The 23582-nt window shown below is 40.0% G+C and overlaps 1 protein-coding gene across 1 annotated transcript in view; it reads right to left on the reverse strand.

Annotated features, from left to right (window-relative positions):
• Positions 1–23582, reverse strand: part of DGKI (diacylglycerol kinase iota) — a 316253-nt gene that overhangs the window by 56921 nt on the left and 235750 nt on the right. The window contains 5 exon segments of the mRNA XM_087722998.1: positions 5954–6079; positions 9237–9364; positions 12310–12350; positions 15410–15479; positions 22021–22065. Coding sequence (XP_087579124.1) covers positions 5954–6079; positions 9237–9364; positions 12310–12350; positions 15410–15479; positions 22021–22065 — 410 coding nt within the window.

Consider the following 23582-nt stretch of genomic DNA (forward strand, 5'->3'; position numbering starts at 1 on the left):
TCACTAATCTAACATCTGCCAAGGGGTGGGGGAGAGTAATGGATGCATAAGAGTAATGTTCTCATAAACAAAGGGCCTCTTTCCAGGACATTGGTCAAATATGTCATCCGGTGCTATTCTGCTAGAGACTTTATCTTCCCTAAAAATATTCCACTGTCCGAAGTTATGATACAGTCCCTGATAAAATGTACTACCAGGCCATCTCCAATTGTTTGCATTCCCTGTCTCTTTAGCAAAAAATAAAATTGTGAAGAAATCTCCAGAGAAGTTTGAACCTTGGTATATTTCCAAAGTCCCAACAGAGTGTTAAGCAGCCTTCAATCTTCTGCCACGCTTTAGGTTTCTGACATGCAGAAGGGACAGGGAATAGTAGATCATTATCCTTTAATTATCTGAATATTTATTCCATAAAGTCCTCATTTCACATAGCCTCCAAATCCAATACTATGAACTCCCAACTGCAATTGTGCCCATTGCAGAGTAAAGGGTTAATGGGTGAATTCTCTTGCTCTGTGAATGAGCTTGTCAGGCCTGGAAGCCATCTTTTGCATTGGGCCTTCAGGCCAGCCACAATTAATGCTGTGGGAAAATGGGAGTGGGGATTATATGGAATAAGGGAGATATATAGTTTAAATATACCAGAGAGCCAAGGTGGCGCAGTGGTTAAATGCAGCACTGCAGGCTACTTCAGCTGACTGCAGTTCTGCAGTTCGGCTGTTCAAATCTCACCAGCTCAGGGTTGACTCAGCCTTCCATCCTTCCGAGGTGGGTAAAATGAGGACCCGGATTGTTGTTGGGGGCGATATGCTGACTCTGTAAACCACTTAGAGAGGGCTGAAAGCCGTATGAAGCGGTATATAAGTCTAAGTGCTACTGCTATAAATAACATTCTTTTCTCAGAGACTCAAGGACACCTTGCCTTGCAGCTGCGATGGTGTGACTGGGAGGCATCTCCAGTTTTGGATGGTGCCTGATTGGACCATGTGACGGACATGTGGGTGCTGGGCAGGGTCTTGAACTTTCATTTGGGTAGGGAAAGCCTGGAAACTTTCAGATTCGGGTTTCCCCAGATGTGCCAATATGACATATCTTATAAAAGGGAACTTTGAGGAAATTCAAGCCTCAGAGTCTTCTTTAGTTGGGGGTGTCATAGAGCTTGCTGGCTGCACCTGATGGGGTTAACATTGAAAGGAGCAATTGGCCAAAGAATATTAGATGTCTGAGAGTCTCTTCTAGTGCATTATGGGAATGTGATGCCTTCAGAGCATGGTGGGGGGGGGATAAAATAAAAGTAACAGCTCTCAAAGATATAACTGTGGGAAACATTTAAAAGTGGGAGGCTAAGGACGGACTTTAGACTTGTTGGGACCAAATACCGGTAGTTGCCCCCAAATTTCTTAGTGTGAAATTTATTTATCTTACTAAAATGCCTAGATCATTCCTAAATTAGGAAATTTAGCTATGAAAAAAGATTTTATTCATTTCCCCATTTCTATACGTTATTCTGACTTTGTTGGATTGAACAATTTAGGTGGCTTTTTAATAGGGAGCTTGATTTTTTTTTCTCCCTTTTTTTCTCTCCCTAGTGTATTCCAAGAAAATTGGAGATTGTAATACTGACCTATAGTTTCCACAATAATTTGGGGAACTGAAAATGCAAATGACATCTGTAAAATTCTAATCCCTTCTGGTTATTTCTCCCTCTGCCACATCTTTCAGCAAGTTATGTAGCTTTCAACCAAAAGAAGAGAAATCCTGGGAAACCTATCTGCGTGGCCCCAGATTGGGAAATCTATTCCACATCTTAAGATACATTTACACGTATTTTAGTATTTCTGGTCTTTTAAAACAATTAATTGTTCTACATAAAGTTGGAAGCAAGTTACTGAAGTTATATACCGATGGTTATCCTTGACACTTGAGTGCCACCTAGAGGAATGCCTATGACACTGTCACCAAGGAGGAACGAGATAGCTTTCACTGACATACTTAAATAACTAAATCCCAGCTGTTTCTAGTTTAGGAGAGTTGCAAAGAATATATTTACCCTAATTGAAGTTGCCACAAGCAACCTTTTGGGGTCAAATTATTGTGTAGTGGACTTCAGTAGGCAAGAAGCAAATCAGCATAGATACAACAGCATTTATTGACTCAAAACTCTTACTGAGGAATAGCAAGAAAATGCCTGTAACTTATACTCTGGGCCCACAGGGCCTTAACCAATCATTATAGTAGAAAAAGCCCACTCAAATATGAATGTTCTTAGTTTCCCTCCAAAATAGTTGGAGTTAACAGCTAGGGTCATCTAAATGTTACTTTCACTTTAGCAAGTCTTAACACAAATATATATATATATATATATATATGTGTGTGTGTGTGTGTGTGTGTGTGTGTGTGTGTGTGTGTGTGTGTGTGTGTGTGTGTGTGTGTGTGTGTGTGTGTGTGTGTATATATATATATATATATATATATATATATATATTCAATACATAACACAAATCATAAATTTCCTTTAATTCTATTTTTAACAATGAGGGCAGAGGTAATTTGTAGAGACGAAAACTATCCCATGGGAAGTTTGTATTTTTATTATGGGGTATACAGTTAGTACTCCATTTTTTCCCTTTGCTTTTATCAATCATATTATCCCTACCTGGGGGCTTACATTTCTCTTTTCATGAACTTTCCATTACATATTAATGAGAAACCAAACAATCATTTTTCACCCATTATGTCACTACAACCTGGTATGATGAATAAAATTTAGGCAACTTCAGTTTGTCCTCTCTGTTCAATCCAATTTAATTAAAAAACCAAAATGAACATTTTATGATTACCAGCATGGAGATAAACTAGGCCTTCAATCAGAATAAAGTGGTGGTTTCCCCTCTTCGATGATACCATATTTAAACCATATTGATAACTGTTTTTAATATGTATCTATACCTCTAAATTGGCATGTGCAAATTTTACACAAATCTATTTCTTACATTCTTTGATTTTCCTCTATTTACATACAAAATTGTCCACTCTTAAAAAAAATGGCTTGATACAATTTTCAAATCAAATACATTTTTTAAAAAAAAGAAGTAGACAGATGCCCTTAGCAAAAGCATTTCCTCCACCCTCCTGTTTTGAATATATAGTTTTAATCCAAAGTTTTATGAAGAAGCCAAATTCTATAGAGATCTTATTACCATGTATCTCTCTGCACTGTCCAAACGATGAGAAACCTGACATATGATCACATTTCTACTTCCTGCAACAGGACTTCATCATTTTCTTTATTTCAAATGAAATATAAAATACACTGAGTGAAAGGAAAGGAACATAATGCAAATGAGAACAGAGAGGAGAAATGGGGAAATACCTATTATTTCCTGATCAAAAGAGAGATCAGAGAGGCAAGGAGAAAATTGAACATTTTTATTATTTCGAGAGTTCTCTCTTTTTCTCTCTCTTTCATGCATTTGTAATTTTGGGGGAAAGTTCTAGGCACATGATGACTTGCAGGCAAGAACAATTATTCACAGAAAACATAGCCAGTTATCGTGCATCAATTTATCAGCCATATATCCTCATCCTTTGATCCAATCCTGCAAGATATTTTCAACTTTCTCCATTTACTCTTGCAAGAAAGTGTACACACTGGACTCTAGCCTTCCTTCCTCTTTTCTTTTTCTTTCTTTCATTTTCTAAGAAATCTTTTTGAACTTTCCGGGAGCTAGAAGTATTCTAGAACACAGAAATTAGGAGAGGTTCTTTTTAATTTTAAAGTGAGGAGGAAAGTCAAATGGTTCCACCACAAAACCGCGGTCGACTAAAGCGGGCTTGACGAAACCGCGTACCTGACGTCATCACAGCGCGACGAAAAAAGCACGCTGTGAGCGCTAAAGCTAAAATTAACCCCTAAACCTAAGCCTAACCCCCCCGAAACCTAACCCTAAACCTAACCCTTAACCTAACCCTAAACCTAACCCTAAACCTAACCCTAAACCTAACCCTTAAACTAACGCTAAACCTAACGCTAACCCTTAACCTAACCCTAAACCTAACCCTAACGCTTAACCTAACCCTAAACCTAACCCTAACCCTTAACCTAACCCTAACCCTAACCCTAAACCTAACCCTTACCTTAATGTGAATCGGCTTGCTTTCAAAGCGCTTTTTAAAGCGCTCTTTTTTCTCCGCGGTCGCTGTTGTCGCGCTGCTGATGACGTCAGCGACGCGCTTTAATCGGGCGCGCTTTAGTGGACCACGGTTTTGTCGTGCCACGACTCAAATTGGCACCTCCCAAGCTCCTGGTACACTTCAGCATTATGTTGTAAACAGGTAAACTGTTGTATGCAATTACATTTGCTTTATGAATATATTTTTTATCTCTTAAAAAAACTAGTTCATGGGCAGTTGAGACTATTGCATGCTACAACAGTATCTGGACTTGTGAATTTACAGGAACTGGATGCATCATTCTGCAAAGACCAAGTTTCCAGAGTTGGTTACAGGGACAGACAACTGTATGTTTAAGAGATTGGATGTTGTTGGATTCATTCATGGATGGATGGATGGATGGATGGATGGATGGATGGATGGATGGATGGATGGATACAATATTCCAAATAAGATCTGTAGAAATACAGCTTCCTCAGATCTAGAGTCTGTTATTTCAGCTATTACTGTTTTCAAGAAATGATTTTGACAACAGTTAAACACCAGCTGTTAGCTTTAGAATCCATCCCCAAGTTTAGCCATTCACTACTGTTGTTGAATTGATATACTGCATTAGTAAAAGCTGTCTCAAAAGAGACGCGATGGCTCGGTGGCTAAGACATTGAGCTTGTTGATCAGAAAGGTTGGCAGGTGGGCGGCTCAAACCCCTAGTGCCACGTAACAGAGTAAGCTCCCGTTACTTGTCTGCCAACCTAGCAGTTTGAAAGTATGTAAAAATGCAAGTAGAAAAATAGGAACCACCTTTGGTGGGAAGGTAGCAGTGTTCCAGTGGTGGGTTGCAGGCGGTACGCCCTGGTACGGGTGTACCAGAGCCTGCCCGGAGCACTGGGTACCGTTCCAGTACGGTGCTCCAGAGAGCCCACCTGCCAACCCGGACTCCTTATCTGCCTTCAAAGTCTTTGGTGCTTGCACGCACGGCGCATACAATGCCTGCACGATGCTCCACCGAGCAGCTGGAGCATCAGAGGCTCGCTGAACGGTAAGACCCATGTGGATAACGCCGGGCCCGTTCCAATCGTACCAGTTGGAACGGGATCCAGAACCCACCACTGTAGTGTTCCATGCGCCTTTGGTGTTTAATCATGCCGGCCACATGACCAGGGAGACGTCTTCGGATAGTGCTTGCTTTTCGGTGTAGAAATGGAGATGAGCAACGCCCCCTAGAGTCGGGAACGATTAGCACATATGTGCGAGGGGAACCTTTACCTTTTTACCTTTTATTAGTAAAAGGCTTACAGTTCCATCATTGGCAACTCCAGGTGAGGTTGGGAAACTGAGCCTATGGAGAACAGCTGCCAGCCAACAATGAAGTCAAATACTGCTATACTACAGCTTAGCACTGTTATGAGCTCAAACAACATAATTTGCACATCATGGTTTGTGGCTCAGCTTTATCTATGTATCCAGCCATGGAATTCTGCTCATCTAATAATGGTTAACATAAACTACTCTTTAGAATATAAATTAGACAGTCAGACAGATAAAAAATAGTGAACCCAGCTAGTGCAGATATTGTTGTGCTAGAATCAGATCAATGAAGCTTTCTTACATTCTTCTGTATAGCCTCATCTTAAATTGCAAAACAGTTGAAACAGTTATGGCAGAGTAGACTGTTTCTAAAAAGGCAGAGAATTTACCCAAATGCATTTTAAAGAGCAGTTTGTATTGCCTCTGATTAGGGAAGCAATGCAGAGCCAAGCTGAAAAATCTAGAGGACTCTTACTGTAGCAGGTGAGCCTGGCTGGCCTCCTTTTGTTTCTCAGGGACTTCATAATGAGGGGACATCTTCCCCAAACCGCTGTCACTCAACATGCGCTTTCGAATAGCAGGATTCCACCGATCGGACATTCTGGGAAAAGAAACATTTTCAAATAAGAAACATGATGATTGCTTCCTAAAACAACTTATTTTTCAGTTTTTTGTCTGGTTGGTTGGTTGGTTGGTTGGTTGGTTGGTTGGTTGGTTGGTTGGTTGGTTGGTTGGTTGGTTGGTTCAATCAATGATTCCCAAAATTTCTTGCCCTCTTCTACATTATCCTCTTGCTTATTCATCTGCTTCTTGGAGCAATTTTATAAAATTGTATACAAATTGCAACACTAATGTTAGGCTCAACAATTAACTTAGTGAGAGTTGAGAAAGATGAAAAGCACATATAGATTTGTCATAGATGACTAATGGACTAAAGGCAGCCCTAGACTTACAACAGTTCATTCAGTGACTGAAGCAGTGGTGGGTTGCAGATGGTATGCCCCAGTAAGGACGTACCGGAGCCTGCCCGGAGCACCAGATACCGTTCTGGTACGGTGCTCCGGAGGGCCCACCTGCCCGTCTGAGCTCCTTAACTGTCTTTTAAGGCTTCCGTGCATATGCATGGCGCATACAGCGCCTGTGCGATACTTGCTGAGCAGCTGGAGCATCGCGGAGGTGGTATGACGCATGCACATCAGTTGGAACGGGATCTGGGAACCCACCACTGGACTGAAGTTACAACAGCACTGTAAAAAGTGACTGAGGACCATTTTTTGTACTTATGACTATGGAGCATCCCCATGGTCATATGATCAAAATTTAGACCCTTGGCAACTGACTCGTATTTATGACAGTTGCGGTGTCTCAGGGTCATGTGACCACCTTTTGTGACCTTGTGTCAAGCAAAGTTCATGAGGAAGCCGGATTGACTTAACTGTGTTGCTAAACTGAACTGCAGTGATTGACTTAATAATTGTGGCAAGAAAGGTCATAAAATTTACTTAACAAATGTCTCCCTTAGCAACAGAAATTTTGGTTGTAAGTTGTAGTCTACCTGTACGGTTCCACCACAAAACCGCGGACGACAAAATCGCGCTCGATGAAAGCGCGCATTTGACGTCATCACAGCGCGACGAAAACATCGCGCTGTGATCAATAAATGTAAAAATAAAGCGAAAACCTTACCCTAACCCCCCCAAACCTAACCCTAAACCTAACCCTTAACCTAACTGCTTTAATTTTATTTTTATTTCAATTTTTAAATTTTTTTGTCGTGCCGTGATGACGTCAAATGCGCGCTTTCGTCGAGCGCGATTTTGTCGTCTGCGGTTTTGACGGGTCACGACCTGTACTACTTTTTTTGGAAACACAAGGTAACTATTTAAATATAAACACAAATGTATCTATAGTTCTATAGATAGGAATCACATAATTCTGTGCTCTACTACAAGTTTCTACCATGGTTTACTTAATCTATTTTGCTGAATCTATGTGTAAGGAGTTTTATGTTTATTTTTCTTTAATTTTTTTCTTATTATTCTGTGATTTCATCTTGGGCCTGATATGTTGTTTTCTACCTTGTGACATAAATATTTCAAAATTATTGCACCTACAAATGGCTAATACCCTCTTGGGTACACGTCTTACAAAGGGCGACAAAGGAAAAAAGATTGTTTTCCTATGTTTTCCTTGCAGTTTTATTTTCACTTTCGAAAGGCAGTCTTCAAAAGGAATACTATTCTGACGTTTATGCAGGTGGAGTAATCTATTTTCTATGCTACAATTTTCTCTCCAAACTGCTTTCAGTGCAGTGGTTACAGAGTTCCATACAAGTAGTGCTCAAGCTACAACCACTCATTCAACAACCATCCAAAGTTACAATGGCGCTGAACAAGGGGGACTTCTGATGGATTGTTGAAGTACCAGCTATTGCAGTGCCCTTGGAGTCTTATGGATCATGACTTCTGACATTTCCTATTGGTTCCCACAAAGTCAATGGGGAAGCAGGCAGGAAGTCGTAAGTCACTTGTGTTCCTGTCATTCCTTCACCTATCCACCTGCACTCCCTATTTTCTACCTACGACACCTGCACAGTAGCCCCTGCTTAGTAACACCTGCCTGTAGCACTGCACATACTCTTACAGCAACTGTGCACCTTCCCATGCTCAGGAATGCCTTCCTGTGGCATCTTTATACCCTTTTGTGGCACCTGCCCATTCATCTGTGCTCAGGAACACCTCCCTGCAACATCTGCAGACCAGTGGTGAAATTCAATATTTTCTACCACCAGTTCTGGGGATGTGGCTTGATGGGCGTGGCAGGGGAAGGATACTGCAAAATCTCCATTCCCACCTTAGTCTGGGGCCAGCTAGAGGTGGTATTTGCCAATTCTCAAAACTACTCAAACTTTCCGCTACCAGTTCTCCAGAACTTGTCAGAACCTGCTGGATTTCACCCCTGCTGCAGACCTTCCTGTGGCACCAACTCATCTGCTCCCTAGCATCTGTCCATAGCACCTATGCATTACCATGCCACCTGAGCAATTCCAGTGCTTGCCTGCATCCCTCATGACATCCATCTAACTGTCAGTAGCTATCACCCAAAGCTCTCACCAGTGAATCTGCTTTCCTGGGACTCTCACCTCTTCCCACTTAACAACCCATATGATCCTGGGATTACGACAGCAACTGCTCTTCCAGGGTCTGTTTAGATAGCAAGATAGGCAACATATAGATTTAATAAATAAATAAAATAAGTAAAGCTACCAAGGTTGCCCTCACTAAGAAATGACTGCACCACTTAGCGATAGAAATTCTGGTCCCAACTGCTATGACTTCTTGGGAGTCTAGAATGGCAGTCCTTCAAAAGGCAACTAATTCCAACTCTTAATGTCCTTCATCATTGGCCGTATTTGGGCTGCTGGGAATTGAAATCCAGCAATGTCAGAAGCACCACTAAAACTGTATAAAGAAGGGAATAGATTAAGGTGTCATCACACTGCAATGACAACAGACGTTGAAGGTATAAATGTAGATATGATGTAGGTGATATAGCAACTTTGAGTTGCTTTGTGGCATTCATCATAGCCAATAATGATTTGAAGCTATAGCTTAAAGCACCTGGAAAACAGAAGGATCAAGTTGTTTAGAAAAAGAATATGCTTGAACAAAAACCTCCATGTGAGATCCATCTTTAAGGATATGGAAAATTGTATATGAAAATAAAAGAAGAGAAGCTAAAAAATCCAGAAGCCTTACCCAGAAGCCTGCTCTACCACCAGGTCAGGCATTCCTGGGGGTGTCCCTGCTGGTTGAGCTGCCCCCAATTCTGGATCCAGGATAAAAATCTCATCCTGTGATATTTCTGTCACAAAGTGCAAATGTTCCTGCAACAGTGATATTAAAATAAAACATCTATTGTTTATTGCAATCAGCATCACAATTCTATTCAGGAATGCTATATATATTATTCGGGTTTTCTCCCGCGTAAAATTGGCCAACAACAGCCAAGCTCTCACCCAATCAGCTCAAACCCCGACTGGCAGTTAAAAGGAAGAAACAGCCGAGATCTCATATTGCTCCTGGAAGCACGAAGCCTGAAGATGACGAATGAGACTTCATTGAAACATCAAGACACCTCCAATTTTACGCGGGAGAAAACCCAAATAACCAAAGACAGACAGACAGACAGACAGACAGACACACACACACACACACACACACACACACACACACACACACACATCTATATATATATATATGAACTTAATATGATTTCTAAATCCACCTTCCTCAAGATGGTTTTAAGCAAAAAATGTAACACTCATTCCTTCTTGGTTTAAATCTTCTTTGACCTTGGGTTCCTTGGGCCAATTGTTCATAAGGTGTCTAATTTACATGGGAAAACGTGGGTCTGAATTAAAATTAAAAGTTCCAAATATAAGAACTGCAACCCCAAGAATGCACCAGATATATTGGCTACGTATTCTGAAATCTGTAGTCCCAACACATTTGGGGGCATTTGCAGAAAGCTCTTCTGGAGGAAGGAGCTGTGGGTCAATGCATGGAGAATGGTCAAAATTCTATTCATAGCAGCTCCTTGCTTATAGCCAGCCAACCCTTCATGCAGAGGTGGTATTCTACCAGTTCGAACTGGATCGCCCAAACCGGTAGTGGAAATCATGGGTGGGTCCGCCCACCCGCGCACAACTCTACGGCTACCCATTTAGGCCATTTTCTCACCAAAAGTGCATATGGAAGTATATCCGCATACGCGGAGATGCTCGCACATGCTCACATTTGCGAATCGGTAGGGAAGGTACATGTATACCACCCCCGCATTCATGCCCAAAATATCATGTATTTCTGAGAATGGCTGCATCTTTTTCAGCACTGCAGGTTTGTGAGTTTGCCAATCATTTTCAGCTGACAACCACAAGTAGGGTAGTTATACAGGAAGATCCTTTGTAAATGGATTAGCTCCAGAGATAAGGAGATCATCATAGGAAATCCATCTGCTCAGTGGCTAGGATAAATCTTAATTTCTCAGGTTTATTTCCTGTTCTAGAAAGTGCAATACTAATTTGCTAAAGATATAGATTTATTCGTGCAAATTCCACTGAATTCAGTGGAGAATTACTTCCCAATAAGCATGCCTAGAATTGTGCAGTGTAATTTCTTTTCAATTGCAGCGGGTAGAAATAGCTGAACTGTATAAGCCACTGTTTTGATGTAGCAGACCTTTCTTAAATTGCCCCAAAGGACTAACACAATTTTGGCTTCTGCTTTACAGCTGAACAGAAACTAAATGAATTAAACAAAAAAAATCAATAAAAGCAAACCCAATCTGAATGGCTTCCATATTTGTAAAACTTCCAGACAGTGTCCAACCAACATATAAATTGTTATGTTTTTGACAAATGCTGTCACTTTAATTTGATGTGTTTTTAAGCTTTGTGAATATTTTATTTAGGCCCAACATTATCATAATTTCCAGAGTCACCTTATCTCACAAATAGAGGATTAGGATTTTTGTGGAACTGTAGACACCAAGATAAACTCTAAGATTTTCTTTTTAATGTAGCTTTCCTAAGCTCATGAAGATAAGGGGGGGAAAGAAGACGAATCTATGCTATTAAAACATCAAACTGATTTAAGCAAAAAGAGGAAAACTCATCCTTCTCGGTTTAAATCTTCTTTGACCTTGGGTGCTTTGGGCCAATTTTTCATAAGGTGTTTAATTTACATGGCAAAACATGGCTCTAAATTAAAAATCACAGTAAGGACAATGCGACGGAATTTCTCAAATTTTATATTCGGGCTCTTAACATTAATAATTAATAGAATAATAAATTTAAATATTTGATGTTTCAATATTGATTAATATTAATCATATTGTGGTGTTAATATGTTAGGTTTAATTTTGAGATATTAGACTTATGTACTTGTGAATTCATTTATTGTAAATCAATGCTATTGTTTTAATTTATCATTAAAGCAAAATAATCCATAATGATGTGAAGCATTCCTAAAGAATCTGTTGCATTTCTAAAAAATTAAATGAAACAGTCTTACATACTACAAGTAGGCATCATGGTAAATATGAGCCACGGTGGTGCAGTGGTTAGAGTGCAGTACTGCAGGCTACTTTTGTCGACTGCCAGCTGCCTGAAATTTGGCAGTTCAAATCCCACAAGGCTCAAGGTTGACTCAGCCTTCCATCCTTCCAAGGTCGGTAAAATGAGGACCCAGATTGTTGGGGGAAATATGGTGACTCTGTAAACCACTTAGATAGGGCTATAAAGCACTGCAAAGCAGTGTATAAGTCTAAGTGCTATTGCTATTGCTATATAGGAATGACCTTGAGAGATGGAGGAACAAATGCTACTAATCAATGTGCAGCATCATAACTGCATAATGAGGAGAGAAAGAAATTCAGAAAAAACATAGGGCATGGAATCATAAGGCTGGAAGGGACCACAAAGGTCTTCTAGTCCAACCCTCTGTTCAAGGCAGGAGACCTTATACCATCCTAGTCAAATGGTTGTCCAATCTATCCTGGGAAGAGCTGAAATTTTGTGTGGAATGCAGGCCTCAAAGCACTTATTTTTCTTTTCCTAACTGGAAAAAAAAAAGAAGTCTATTTTACGTTATTTATTTTTGACAGTTTTAGGGGCCCTTGAGAATCTCTGGAGAGAAGAAATAGAGACAAGTATATAATAGGAGGAGAGTCACATTTGACAAGACCCATATTTTCTTATTATAATGGTGAACCCAATTCTGTGCTATTAAAAAAAAAGAAGTTAAAAGGAAAGCAACATCATCTCTGTACCTGAGTTCTGTCGATGCGGTAAAAGCGGTCAGCAGAAGTTGCTGCAAAAAACGAGGAAAGACTTGTGTGAAAAACTGTGTTTGATCCATCAGAAAGGGGAAAATATCCAAACTACGCAGCTAAGCAATACCTCAATTGGGACCAATGAAACTGAGACAAAAGAGCATGAAACTTTTCACTTCTTCAGACCTCTCCATTAAGCACGATGGCACAAAAAGGAAGGGAATGGGAAGAAATTAGAAATACATTCCAAAATTAAGTCAGATGTTACAGCCATGAGGTTTTCCTGCTTGTACTAAGTCTAAACATAAATGAATTTGGTAGTGGTTGGTATTGTCAGTATAAGATGGCTGGCTTCATGCAAGTCTTTGGAAGTATAACTATATTGAAGAATATAGAGATGGCCTTGGAGAAAGTATTCAACAGCCATTAAGTAAACCTCTAAAGAGGAGACAATGAGAAAGAAACTCAAGACTGCCCTACCTTGATTCTCTTTGGTATAAGAAACAGGGTGATAGAAAGAATCTCTGTCAGGATTTCAACATTATTTTATTACGCTCTGCAACAGCACAACAGAATTCCAGTACTGCCTCCCAGGAAGGGAAGTCAAATTGAAAAGATTTGCCTTTTTGTAAACCTGCCTAGCAAGGAATTCCCTTCCCAGTTGGCTGTTGCTTCCAGGAAAGCCCTGACTCCTGACTTTCTGTTCTTAGGTAGTATGTACCTCCCAGAGATAAATTCAGGGGTGAAATACTCTGAAGTTGGGAGAACCGGTAGTAAAAAAAAAAAAATGCTAAAAAAAAGTTCTGATGATCAGCTGTGTGACAATCAGCTGTGCCACATAATCGTTAGAACTTTTCAAAAACTTTTTTTAGCATTTTTTAATTACCAGTTTGGGAGAATCTGTATTAAAAAAAAATGTTTTACAAATTTTTAAAAAAAGTTCTGATCATCGGCTGTGTGACAATCAGCTGTGCTGCATGACTGTTTGAATTTTTTCCCCCTTTTTTAGCATTTGGGAGAACCAGCCCAAACCAGTAGCATTTGACCCCTGGCTAAATTCCTTTCTCCAGCTCCTCAACAATACCTTTGCATTGTCTTCATTTCAGCTAGACATTTTGATGACCACTAGCCAAGATGTTTAAAAACCATAACTCTTGGCTGCCATCTGGAGGTTGATAGATCAAATTGTCTGCCAGCTGACCCTTAGTTTTAGGGTAGCTCAATTGGTTGACGGTAATAGGGAAAAAAGAAATATGCATACAGTTATCAGAGCATTGTGCATGCCCATTTCATTTGCTGGATGGAATTGGGTGGGCTGGAATTTTAGTCAGTGGAACCATTAATCCATATCCTTGGAATGTTGAATATTAAACCTATATGAACACCATTGCAACACAGATCTCATTCAGATTCATGAAATATAAGGTAGCGTATCTTTTTCAGGAAAAAAAAGAGAGAGAGCTCCTCCCAACATCCCTAAAACAAGCTATCAACCCACAATCTGTTGCTTACTATGAACAAAGCTTATAAGCTACTGGATTGGCACCAAAAGAGAGGAGAGAGACAGAGAGAAAGAGAGATTTATCTGAGTGCTTGGAGGCTTTATTTTGTGAATATTTGCTCTTGATGAAAGTATGAGAATTCTGAATTTATTTGAAAGAGTATTTCTGAATAAAACATTTCAAACTTGCTACATTTCCAAACCTGAACAATGATCTTAACAATAAACAACCACAACTCTAAATTCATTCTTGGGAACCACCATAAAAATGTTCATGTAGTCAGTCTCTATAGACTAATATTTAATTCACGTGAAAAACACATACAGTTTAATACAGTCCAATGATAGTCATACGTTATGTATATGGAACTAAGAGCTATAAGCTATAAACAATTAGAAATTTGCATTCTGTTTATGAAGCTAGCACCCATCGTTATCTTGAACCCATGTTTGATAGGGCTGGGAGTACAAGCATTAACTTTCTTTTTTAAAAAATCATTGTATTTTTATTATTCCATGCATGCTTCTTCTGGCAGGGCTGTCAGTCTCCTGGGATTGCTTCTAATTGAAGGTTATGAAAGCCACCTCTACACAGCAGCATCTATGAAAGTGTTCCATGAAGCTACAGTCCTATCAGCAAAATAAGTACCAATGTCAAGACCTTCCATCTCTCAAAAGTCTGCCTATGTGATTTGGAATAAAAAGCAGAAAATCCTAAATCACACTTATGCAGGAGGGTGGGCTGCTACAGGTTCGCCTGGGTTTGGGAAAACCCATAGCTAATGTTATAGCTGGTTCGGAGAACCTCCAAATCCCAACCCTGGCTTTATATATCACCATTCATTCCACTTTTGCTTTGGTCCATATAAGAAATGTTTCCTCTACTTCATGACCTTTAATACAGACTAACACACACAAAAATCAAACTGTAGGGTTCTTGCTTGCTAGATGTACAGGTAGCTGACAGATCTCCTGGGAGTTCAATATTCAAGGGTAAAGAGAAAAAGAAGAGATGCCCACTCTGCCTCACAAATGACCCAAATGACCACAGGCAATTATTATCCACTACCTGGGCAGGGAGGACACATTTCTACAAATCTACTGAGCCAATTGGTGTTGAGAAAAGTCACGGCCCCTGGCCAAGTCATCCTTTGAGGTGCTCTAAATGTCCATGTTGAATGTTTTGTGCTGGGACAAAAATGGAGAAGACTACTTCCAAAATTGGAGCTCTCGGTTGCCTCATCAATTGATGGCAGATGAGATTGAGATGATGTCATGAGAACAGGTCCTCCAAAAATGCTTATAAAGACATCTTTGTGCTGCAGCAAAGATGACATGAGGATGAACCCAATGTAGATACCTTCACCATGTATTATCAATCATGGGTAGCCCCCTGAATTTCAGCAAATAACCATATATAAAATCTTGAAGAACCTGGATCTAGTTGAAACTTTTTAAAAAAAATAATATTCAGCAAATGTGTGAAGCAAATATTCCTGAATAAGATAGAATTAATTTCTGGATAAACATATAAAGAAATGTACAGTCTGCCATTTTCTTGTGAGGTCATGGGAACCAACTGTGATTAATTCTTACCATCTAGGAAGCACCATCTAGGGGATAGTTTCTGAACAGACAATACTCTTGGGAATGAGCTTTCCTGGTCCTGCATGGGACAGAAAGAAAAACGCCATTTTCAACAGCAGTTTGATAAAAGCAGCAGCGAATAGAACAATACCACAGCACATATTGCAGCTCTTCCTAGATCTAGTTATTAACCTTTCCAAAAAAAGATCGATAAGGACTCCTGTCTGAAATTCTTGAAATCCACACAGTACTGAGCCAAGGGGAATAATAGTGTGACCCATAATAAGACAGTTTTCAACATTACTCAGGAAAGAACTTTTCTGTCAGTTTATCTATCTATCTATCTATCTATCTATCTATCTATCTATCTATCTATCTATCTATCTATCTATCTATCCATCCATCCATCCATCCATCCATCCATCCATCCATACATACATACATACATACATACATACATACACACACACACACACACACACACACACACACCTATTTCCCTGGCTCATCTGATAAAGGAGGAGAACTTGTGGCTTAGTGGCTAACACAACTGCCTAATATGTAATACAGCACAGGTTCAAATCCCAGTAAGGGTATGGCTAGCTGATGAGAGCTAAATAGTTTGAAATAGATCTATACTAGTCTCCTTTTATATATTTATCAGCACAAATGCAACACACACACACACACACAAACACACAAGAGTGTGTGTGTTGCATTTGTGCTGATAAATAAATATATATATATTCAGTCAAGGGTGACCAAAAATGATAGACAGGCATCCGTGAATTCACTCAGCATGCCTTCTGACCAGCTGCCCTGTGCAATCACTGACTTATCCAAGTGTTGATTTGATTTCCCTTTTGATTCGAGGCTGTAATGCAACTATACTCAGTTTTATCAAAGTGTGGAAATGTATCAAACATGCCATGCCATGATAGACGCCCACTTGGTTACTTGGGCAGCCTACTGTGTTTGCCATATTGCTAAGCAAGTATTAGCAAACCTTCCCTCCCTTTTTGAAAAAGGTTCATTTAAAGTGTGGAGGGGGGAGAAATACTGTGACTGATATCACTATGAATTCCCAAGAGAACAACAGCAGAAGAGCTAAGAAATGTCACTTTATGGCCAATTAGTCCTTTTAAAATTCCTTATTTTCAATCATTCCATCACATATTCTTAGGATAACACTGTATAAATGTTTCATTTTAATATCTAGAAACGGCACTGAGAAACCTATACAAAAGAGAGAGCATTATCTGACATACGGCTTGCAGTTCATTATAAATTCCGACTCAGTTAATAGCAGCAAGTTGGATGGGCAGAAAGGACCATGGCCAGAAATATGCAACTGAATAGCAAATGCCATATGGACTGTGATAAGGCTCCTTAAATGACTATGTCCCTGGCACAGCCTGGCATTCTTGATATACAGCAAACCAATATTTTTCTTTCTTCAGTCAGTTTCAGAGCCAACCTATGACGTGAGTTAGATGTTCCTCAGCTTCAATTCTTCATCTCAAATTTCAGATAAGCAGGGTGATGCTCATTAGCTTGGCATGGGGGACTTTAACAGTTTTCCTTTTCTTAGCTTCTACCCCTGAGCTTGATTCATGTTATCCAATAGCTTTCCCTTTATTACACCTGATAGAATGTAAATTATGCCTCAGATACCAATTACAGAGATTTAAAGATACTATAGTTTCATAACCACCACCACCACCCCCAAAAGAAGTATTTATGTTGCTTTGATAGGAACTATTCCTATTGCAAAATTCTATATTCCCTTCCCATACAGAATCTACCAAAGATGTGAAATCATAGAATTGCAGGGGGGACAGGTAGGCAATCAGATTTAACCCCTGCTGGGTGGAAGAATCCAAATTAAAACATTTAAAGATGGCCGCCCAGCCATTGCTTGAAAATATATATGTAATCCTCAATTTACAAACATAATTAAGCCCAACATAATTTCTGTTCTTAAGTGAGATGTTTGTTAAGTGAATTTTGCCCCATTTTATGATCTTTTTTGCCTTGGTTGTTAAGTGAATCACTAAAGTTGATAAGTTAGTAACCCGGTTGTTAAGTGAAACTGGCTTTCCCATTGACTTTGCTTGTCAGAATGTCACAAAAGGTGATGATCACATGATCTTGGGACACAGCAACGGCCATAGATTGAATCAGTTGCCAAGCATCTGAATTTTGATCACATGATCAGGGGGATGCTGGAAAAGTCGTAAGTGTGAAACATGGTCATAAGTCATTTTTACAATGCCGTTGTAACTTTGAATGAGCTGAGGTGGCGCAGTGGTTAAATGCAGCACTGCAGGCTACTTCAGCTGACTGCAGCTCTGCAGTTCGGCTGTTCAAATCTCATCGGCTCAAGGTTGACTCAGCCTTCCATCCTTCCGAGGTGGGTAAAATGAGGACCCGGATTGCTGGGGGCAATATGCTGACTCTGTAAACCACTTAGAGAGGGCTGAAAGCCCTATGAAGTGGTATATAAGTCTAACTGCTATTGCTATTGAATGGTCGCTAAACAAACTGTTGTAAGTCGAGGACTACCTGCACAGTGAAATAGAGGTCATATCCATTTTGGTAATTAGTGTAACCAACAAACCTCTCTGCCTTAATATAAAACTTCTCTTAATATTCCAGTTGTCAGGGATTCCAAGTAATACCCTTAACAGAATCAAAACTCCAAGGCGGGCATGTTCCTCAAAGTATAGATTTATTAGGCATGTCAAATTGGCAAATCTGGGGAAAAATCTATTCTAATAGTCCCGTGTTTTCCCCACCCACATTAAAATCAAAATTATCCCCCCCCCCAGTCCATATGTCTGTTACATGGTCCAATCTGGTCACTGTCCCAACTCGAGTTGGTCTCCATCCACACCTCCCCAGCACGGGTGAGAACATCCTTGGTTCCCAGGGGAAAGAAATTTATTATGGTTACAAAACTCACGCTAGCTCTACCTCCCCCCTCCTGTTCCCGCAGCTTGCCCAGCCACCACTGTGGCAGCCCTGAAGATGCCAAGGAAAATGGCTCCAGGGCTGACACTAGTAGAATCCTCCTGTGTCCTCCAGTCTAGGATGAAAGGAAAGAGGTGATCCTCCTTAGAAATGTGAAAATGCCATCACATCCCTTCTCAACTGTCTTTTCTGAAAACTAAATATATCCAATTCTTTCAGAGCCTCCTTTCATACTGAGTTTTCAGACATCTTAACACTTTCCTTCCCTGAGATTAACCTTAGCAAGACACCTAGGGGCAAGGAATTTCAGAGAAACATCCTTATCTTTGAAATCCAAACAAAACAGTGAAGCGTAAAAATAACTTTCATCCCAAATGAAAAGTCAAAAATGTGAATTGCATGCAAAAGGGCAAAGGGCCTTCTTGCAGATCTAGTAAAGACATTCATTATAGTAGAGGCATATTAGTCAAACATCATTAGAACGGTGATGTTTCTCTATGCCATATGTGGGTGTGTCTGTGGGTATATACATAATGGTTATCCTTTGAGAGATGAATGCAGACATTTCATTTTAATGTATGCTGATTCTTCTTCTTGTGCCATATCCGTCACTGGACGTTGGCGGTCAAGTTGACAATCCTATTTTTATCAACAGCCACATGAAAAAGTGCTGCTGAGTTTTATCCAAACCAGTCCCTTAGATTTTGAAACCATGGTGTTCTTCTTCTGCTTGGACCTCATTTGCCTTCAATCTTTGCTGATTAGTGTACATTTAAAGCAGTGGTGGGATTCAAATAATTTAACAACCGGTTCTCTGCCCTTAATGACCAGCTGGGTAGGAGTGACTCATTAGTCATGTGACCATGGGATCTTGGCCAATTCAATGTCATTCATGTTGAGGGGCACTTCACCTTAACTGTTACAATGTAACAAGGGTTAACTGGAGACGCAGTTTCTGTAAGCAGGGCAATAAAGATTAGGCTAGAAACAACATCAGAATGTTTCCTTCCTGCCTTCCTTACAGGATTAGCCTTCTAAAGTGGAAAAAAGCCAAAATGAGATTTCTTCCAACAACCCATTCTCCGAACTGCTTAGAAAGTTAACAACCGGTTCTCCAGAATAGGTGTGAACTGGTTGAATCCCACCACTGATTTAAAGTTACAATAAAGTTTCTACTCTACCCTACCCTACCCTACCCTACCCTACCCTACCCTACCCTACCCTACCCTACTCTACTCTACTCTACTCTACTCTACTCTACTCTACTCTACTCTACTCTACTCTACTCTATTCTATTCTATGACAACAAAGACAATCAGAAGAAGCCTGGTAGTATCTTTTTCAGCTAATGAATTTGGCTAAAAGGCATAGGCTTTTGTAAGCTGCAGATGTATAGTGAGGCGTGACTGAAGTAGGATTTCAGGTGGGACAAGGAGACAGGGAAGAAGCTGACTATACAGATGCAGGTTACATGTGAGGTAGCTTAGCAATTCACCAAGAATGCTCAATAGAGATATGCCAAGTTTCTTTGTCTACGAGACAAGATGGATGAACCAAGACTGCCTAATCAAAACCGCATTATCAACCAGTATTCCCCAAGTTAGTATTTGCTGTGTTCAGATGTGTAGACATCTGGAGTGTGAATCCTGAGACTTGCTGCCCAAGCACATCTGGAAAGGATCATATTGCAGCACATTGTTATAAAATTTTGACACATTTATTTTGTAGACTAAAAATGCTCTAGTGAGATGCTGAACAATTGCAGATATTATTGATTTTTTGGAGGGCATACAGCTATAAAAAGACTGGAGATGGCTGACATTCACAACAGGAGTTCTTATTTCATTGAATATGTTTGACTAAAGTAAGGAAAAAGAGACTATTTATAAGAACACGGGGGCTCTCTTCTTTGTTAGACTGTCTCAGATTCTCTTGCAGGAGTGAATGTATGTATATTTGAAAATGCACAGCAGAGCATGATACAGACAGAAAGTTCATGAAGAGATAATAAGAGAACGGCCCTTTAGGCCAAATCAAATAAAAATGCAACTCAGAGCATTAGTTGAGATAATATTTAACATGCCTGCTGTGCAGACAATGTTCAAAAAAATATCATTTAAATTGTGAATGCAAACTAAAAATACTGTAGGGCATCATAAGCACTGATCTGGAAATGTTATACAACAAGCATTTGGTATTTCTTTGCATTGTGCTTAGTCACAAACTTGACAAAATAATTCCCCATTCATAATAGCATCCTTCTCCAAGACCAAGAGTCTTCATCACTTGAGAATGTGATGTTACAGTTTTTAAGAAATCAGAAGAAACAATTTTGGTGAATAGGGCAAAAGCTGGGTCATATATTTTGAAGGAGAGGCATCAAGAATGCCTGTGTATATTGAGATAACATGAACTTCTCCCCATGAGGCTCCCCATTCTGAAAATTGAAAAGAATGCATAGATCCTGTCATTACAACATATCTTTCTAAGATGCTGGACTTTATTTTTCCCTTTTGCGTATCTATGCAGGGATAGAATGGGCAAAGAGGCAAAGCTGAAGGTCTCCATTGGATTATATAGCTGCCATCATGCCTAAAGTTTGACCATAGAGATTGAGCCCGATTAAAAATGGAGAGAAGGAGCCACTGGAAGGCAATAAGTTGCATATAGCAAGAATTAAGCCTATGAGAATCAGACAAAATCTGATTCAAATGCCAACTCAAACTTTTACACACTGGTGTCTTTTCCACCAACTATGCCATCCCTGGACCAGGAGACTCTGTTCATGGTCACTCACATACACATGGATTATTGCAACATGGAAAAATAATAAACAATTCAGCAAAGATATCCAGGATTGCTGTGGCAACTGCGATACTCAGAAAGTTCAGACTGTCCCAGGAGCTGTTGATGCAGCTCTACAGAGGAATTTGTCATTTGTACTTCTATAACTGTCTGGTTTAGTACATCAAACAAATAGGACAGGAACAGACTCCAACAGAGACTTAGGACTGCAGAAAGAACAGTTCCAGAATAACAGTATAACAAGAGTTGGAAGGGACCTTGGAGGTCTTCTAGTCCAACCCCCTGCTCAGGTAGGAAGCTCTATACCAATTCCAACTATCCTGCCTTCCATTGAGGACCTGTATATCGCATGAGACAGAAAGAGGGCTGAGAAAATATCTAGAGGCCTCATATCCTGGACATCATCTGTTTCAACTTCTCCCCTCAGGATGCCACTATAGGGCATTGCATGCCAAAACAACCAGACACAGAGACAATGTTTTTTTCCCTTGTGCCATTGCTTTGCTGAACACCTAACTACCATGATACTGTCTTATGTCCAAGGATATTTATCTATGTAGTATGGCTATATTATTATTATTAGTCTCAGCGTTTCTACTACCTTCTTCTTTTGATATTTTATGATTATATTACCTCTTTTGTATGTACATTTGTTGTCTGTATGTACATTGTTGTTTGTATGTACCCTGATTATATTATATTGTTGTTTGTATGGCCTTCAAGGGAAAAGAATATTATTCAAAATATCTGAACAAATAAGTCCATAAGTAATTCAGGCTGAACAAGTCTTCCCTCCCTCCCTCCCTTTCTTTTTTCCCTAAAAGGAACAAAATAAATTTTACCTGGTAGTGGACTCTTTGTGTTGTTGAAGATACAGACTGCAAATCCTACGGCAAGAAAATTCCAATGGAAAAAAATGATTAACTAAGGCTCATTTCATCCTGCACAACTAAATTGTTCCATCAATTTTTTTTCTGGCTATTACAACAGCAACTATACAAAATAATCACACATGAGAGAGGAGGAGGAGGAAGAATAGGTGGTAATCCCTCAAATAAGATTTAAGAAATCCAAAATAAAACTGAAATTAATATTATTCAAGGATTTTGCTGCCAAACGATGACTTACAGATAATTTAATCGAAAATAGCCTGACATTTTCCAATTGTCCCCAAGAACATTACCTAGGAACCAAGAACAGTATCTGATTTCTATATAAAGGGATTTAGAATGTTTAACTATCTGATGATTAGATCTCCTGCCTTTTCATATTTCCCTAGACAGAAGATAATTGTCACTCAGGGATGAAAGAAACACTCACTTTGTACATGGCAGTTATTGTCTTTTCCCATGGCTGAGTTAAGTAGCTAGCCAACCTTGAGTAGGGAGAAAATTATACCGTAATGATATTTACTGCCTTTATTGTTGATCCTTATCCTGCCTCTATTATATCTGCTCCAGGTCACTGATGGATGGTGTTCTCATTATGCATTTAAGAAGATAATGTGTTGATTCCTTCAATTTTGGAGTCCACTCTATCTGTTCTGACCAAGGCTTCCAAAGAGCACGAAGCAAACTCCTGGTCCCAACAAAAACCCCTTTTATTAATTGACTGTGAATTCTGCTCATTCACATCCAGCAAAGTCTTTCAAGGGAGGATTTACAGTCACAGACTTTACTTGGCAAGGAGTCTCAGAGAGTCACGAACCAATTAAGCGAACTAATTGTCTCCTGCAAACTCCACTCCCCTTTTGCTCCTTTTTCATTTCCTCTGGGAGGGGCCATTCATCATCCACTTGTGGCCTTACTCCCAAGTCGACCCCTGTTCTTTAGCTTTCTCCTTCATCTGGCAACTCTACGCATGCGCACACTGGGAACAGGCTCCAACTGTTCTTCTGCCCCACTGATGTCTGACTCTGAAGGCAGCTGATGACTGGCATACGACTCTGGCCCCCTCTCTGTCTCCGACACAGGGCCCTCATCAGAGCCTTCCCCAGACTCTAGGACTACCCCATGTTCCTCCCCAACTTCCTCACTGCCCGAATCTGCTCCCAGCTCCTCTGGCAGGCCACAACACTATCAGGACATTTACACATGAGAAAGTTATTTGCCAATGACAGTTCTACAGAAGGAATGGGGAGAATCTGACAGCCAAGCATCTCGTGACCCTATTCCCCCGCCCTATCCTATCACTGTGGGGGATGAAGTTATAGTTCAAAAACCCTGACTAGAAAAGGCTTCAGAAGAAGGTTGCCAGTGTATCCAAGCTGTGTTGTGTGAAATGTGGGAACTGGGAAAACAAGGAAAGGGGGTGGAAAAAAAAACTTCTCTTGCAAAAGCCTTGGCCAGTGGGGAAAAATGAAACCATCCATCATCCATCTATACACTTAGTGCCAAGCTTTCTA

Source organism: Thamnophis sirtalis, unplaced genomic scaffold (assembly GCF_051295495.1).
Source record: "Thamnophis sirtalis isolate CommonGarterSnake01/CBP01778 unplaced genomic scaffold, rThaSir2_p1.2 scaffold_9, whole genome shotgun sequence".
In the NCBI taxonomy this organism is placed as follows: domain Eukaryota; kingdom Metazoa; phylum Chordata; class Lepidosauria; order Squamata; family Natricidae; genus Thamnophis; species Thamnophis sirtalis.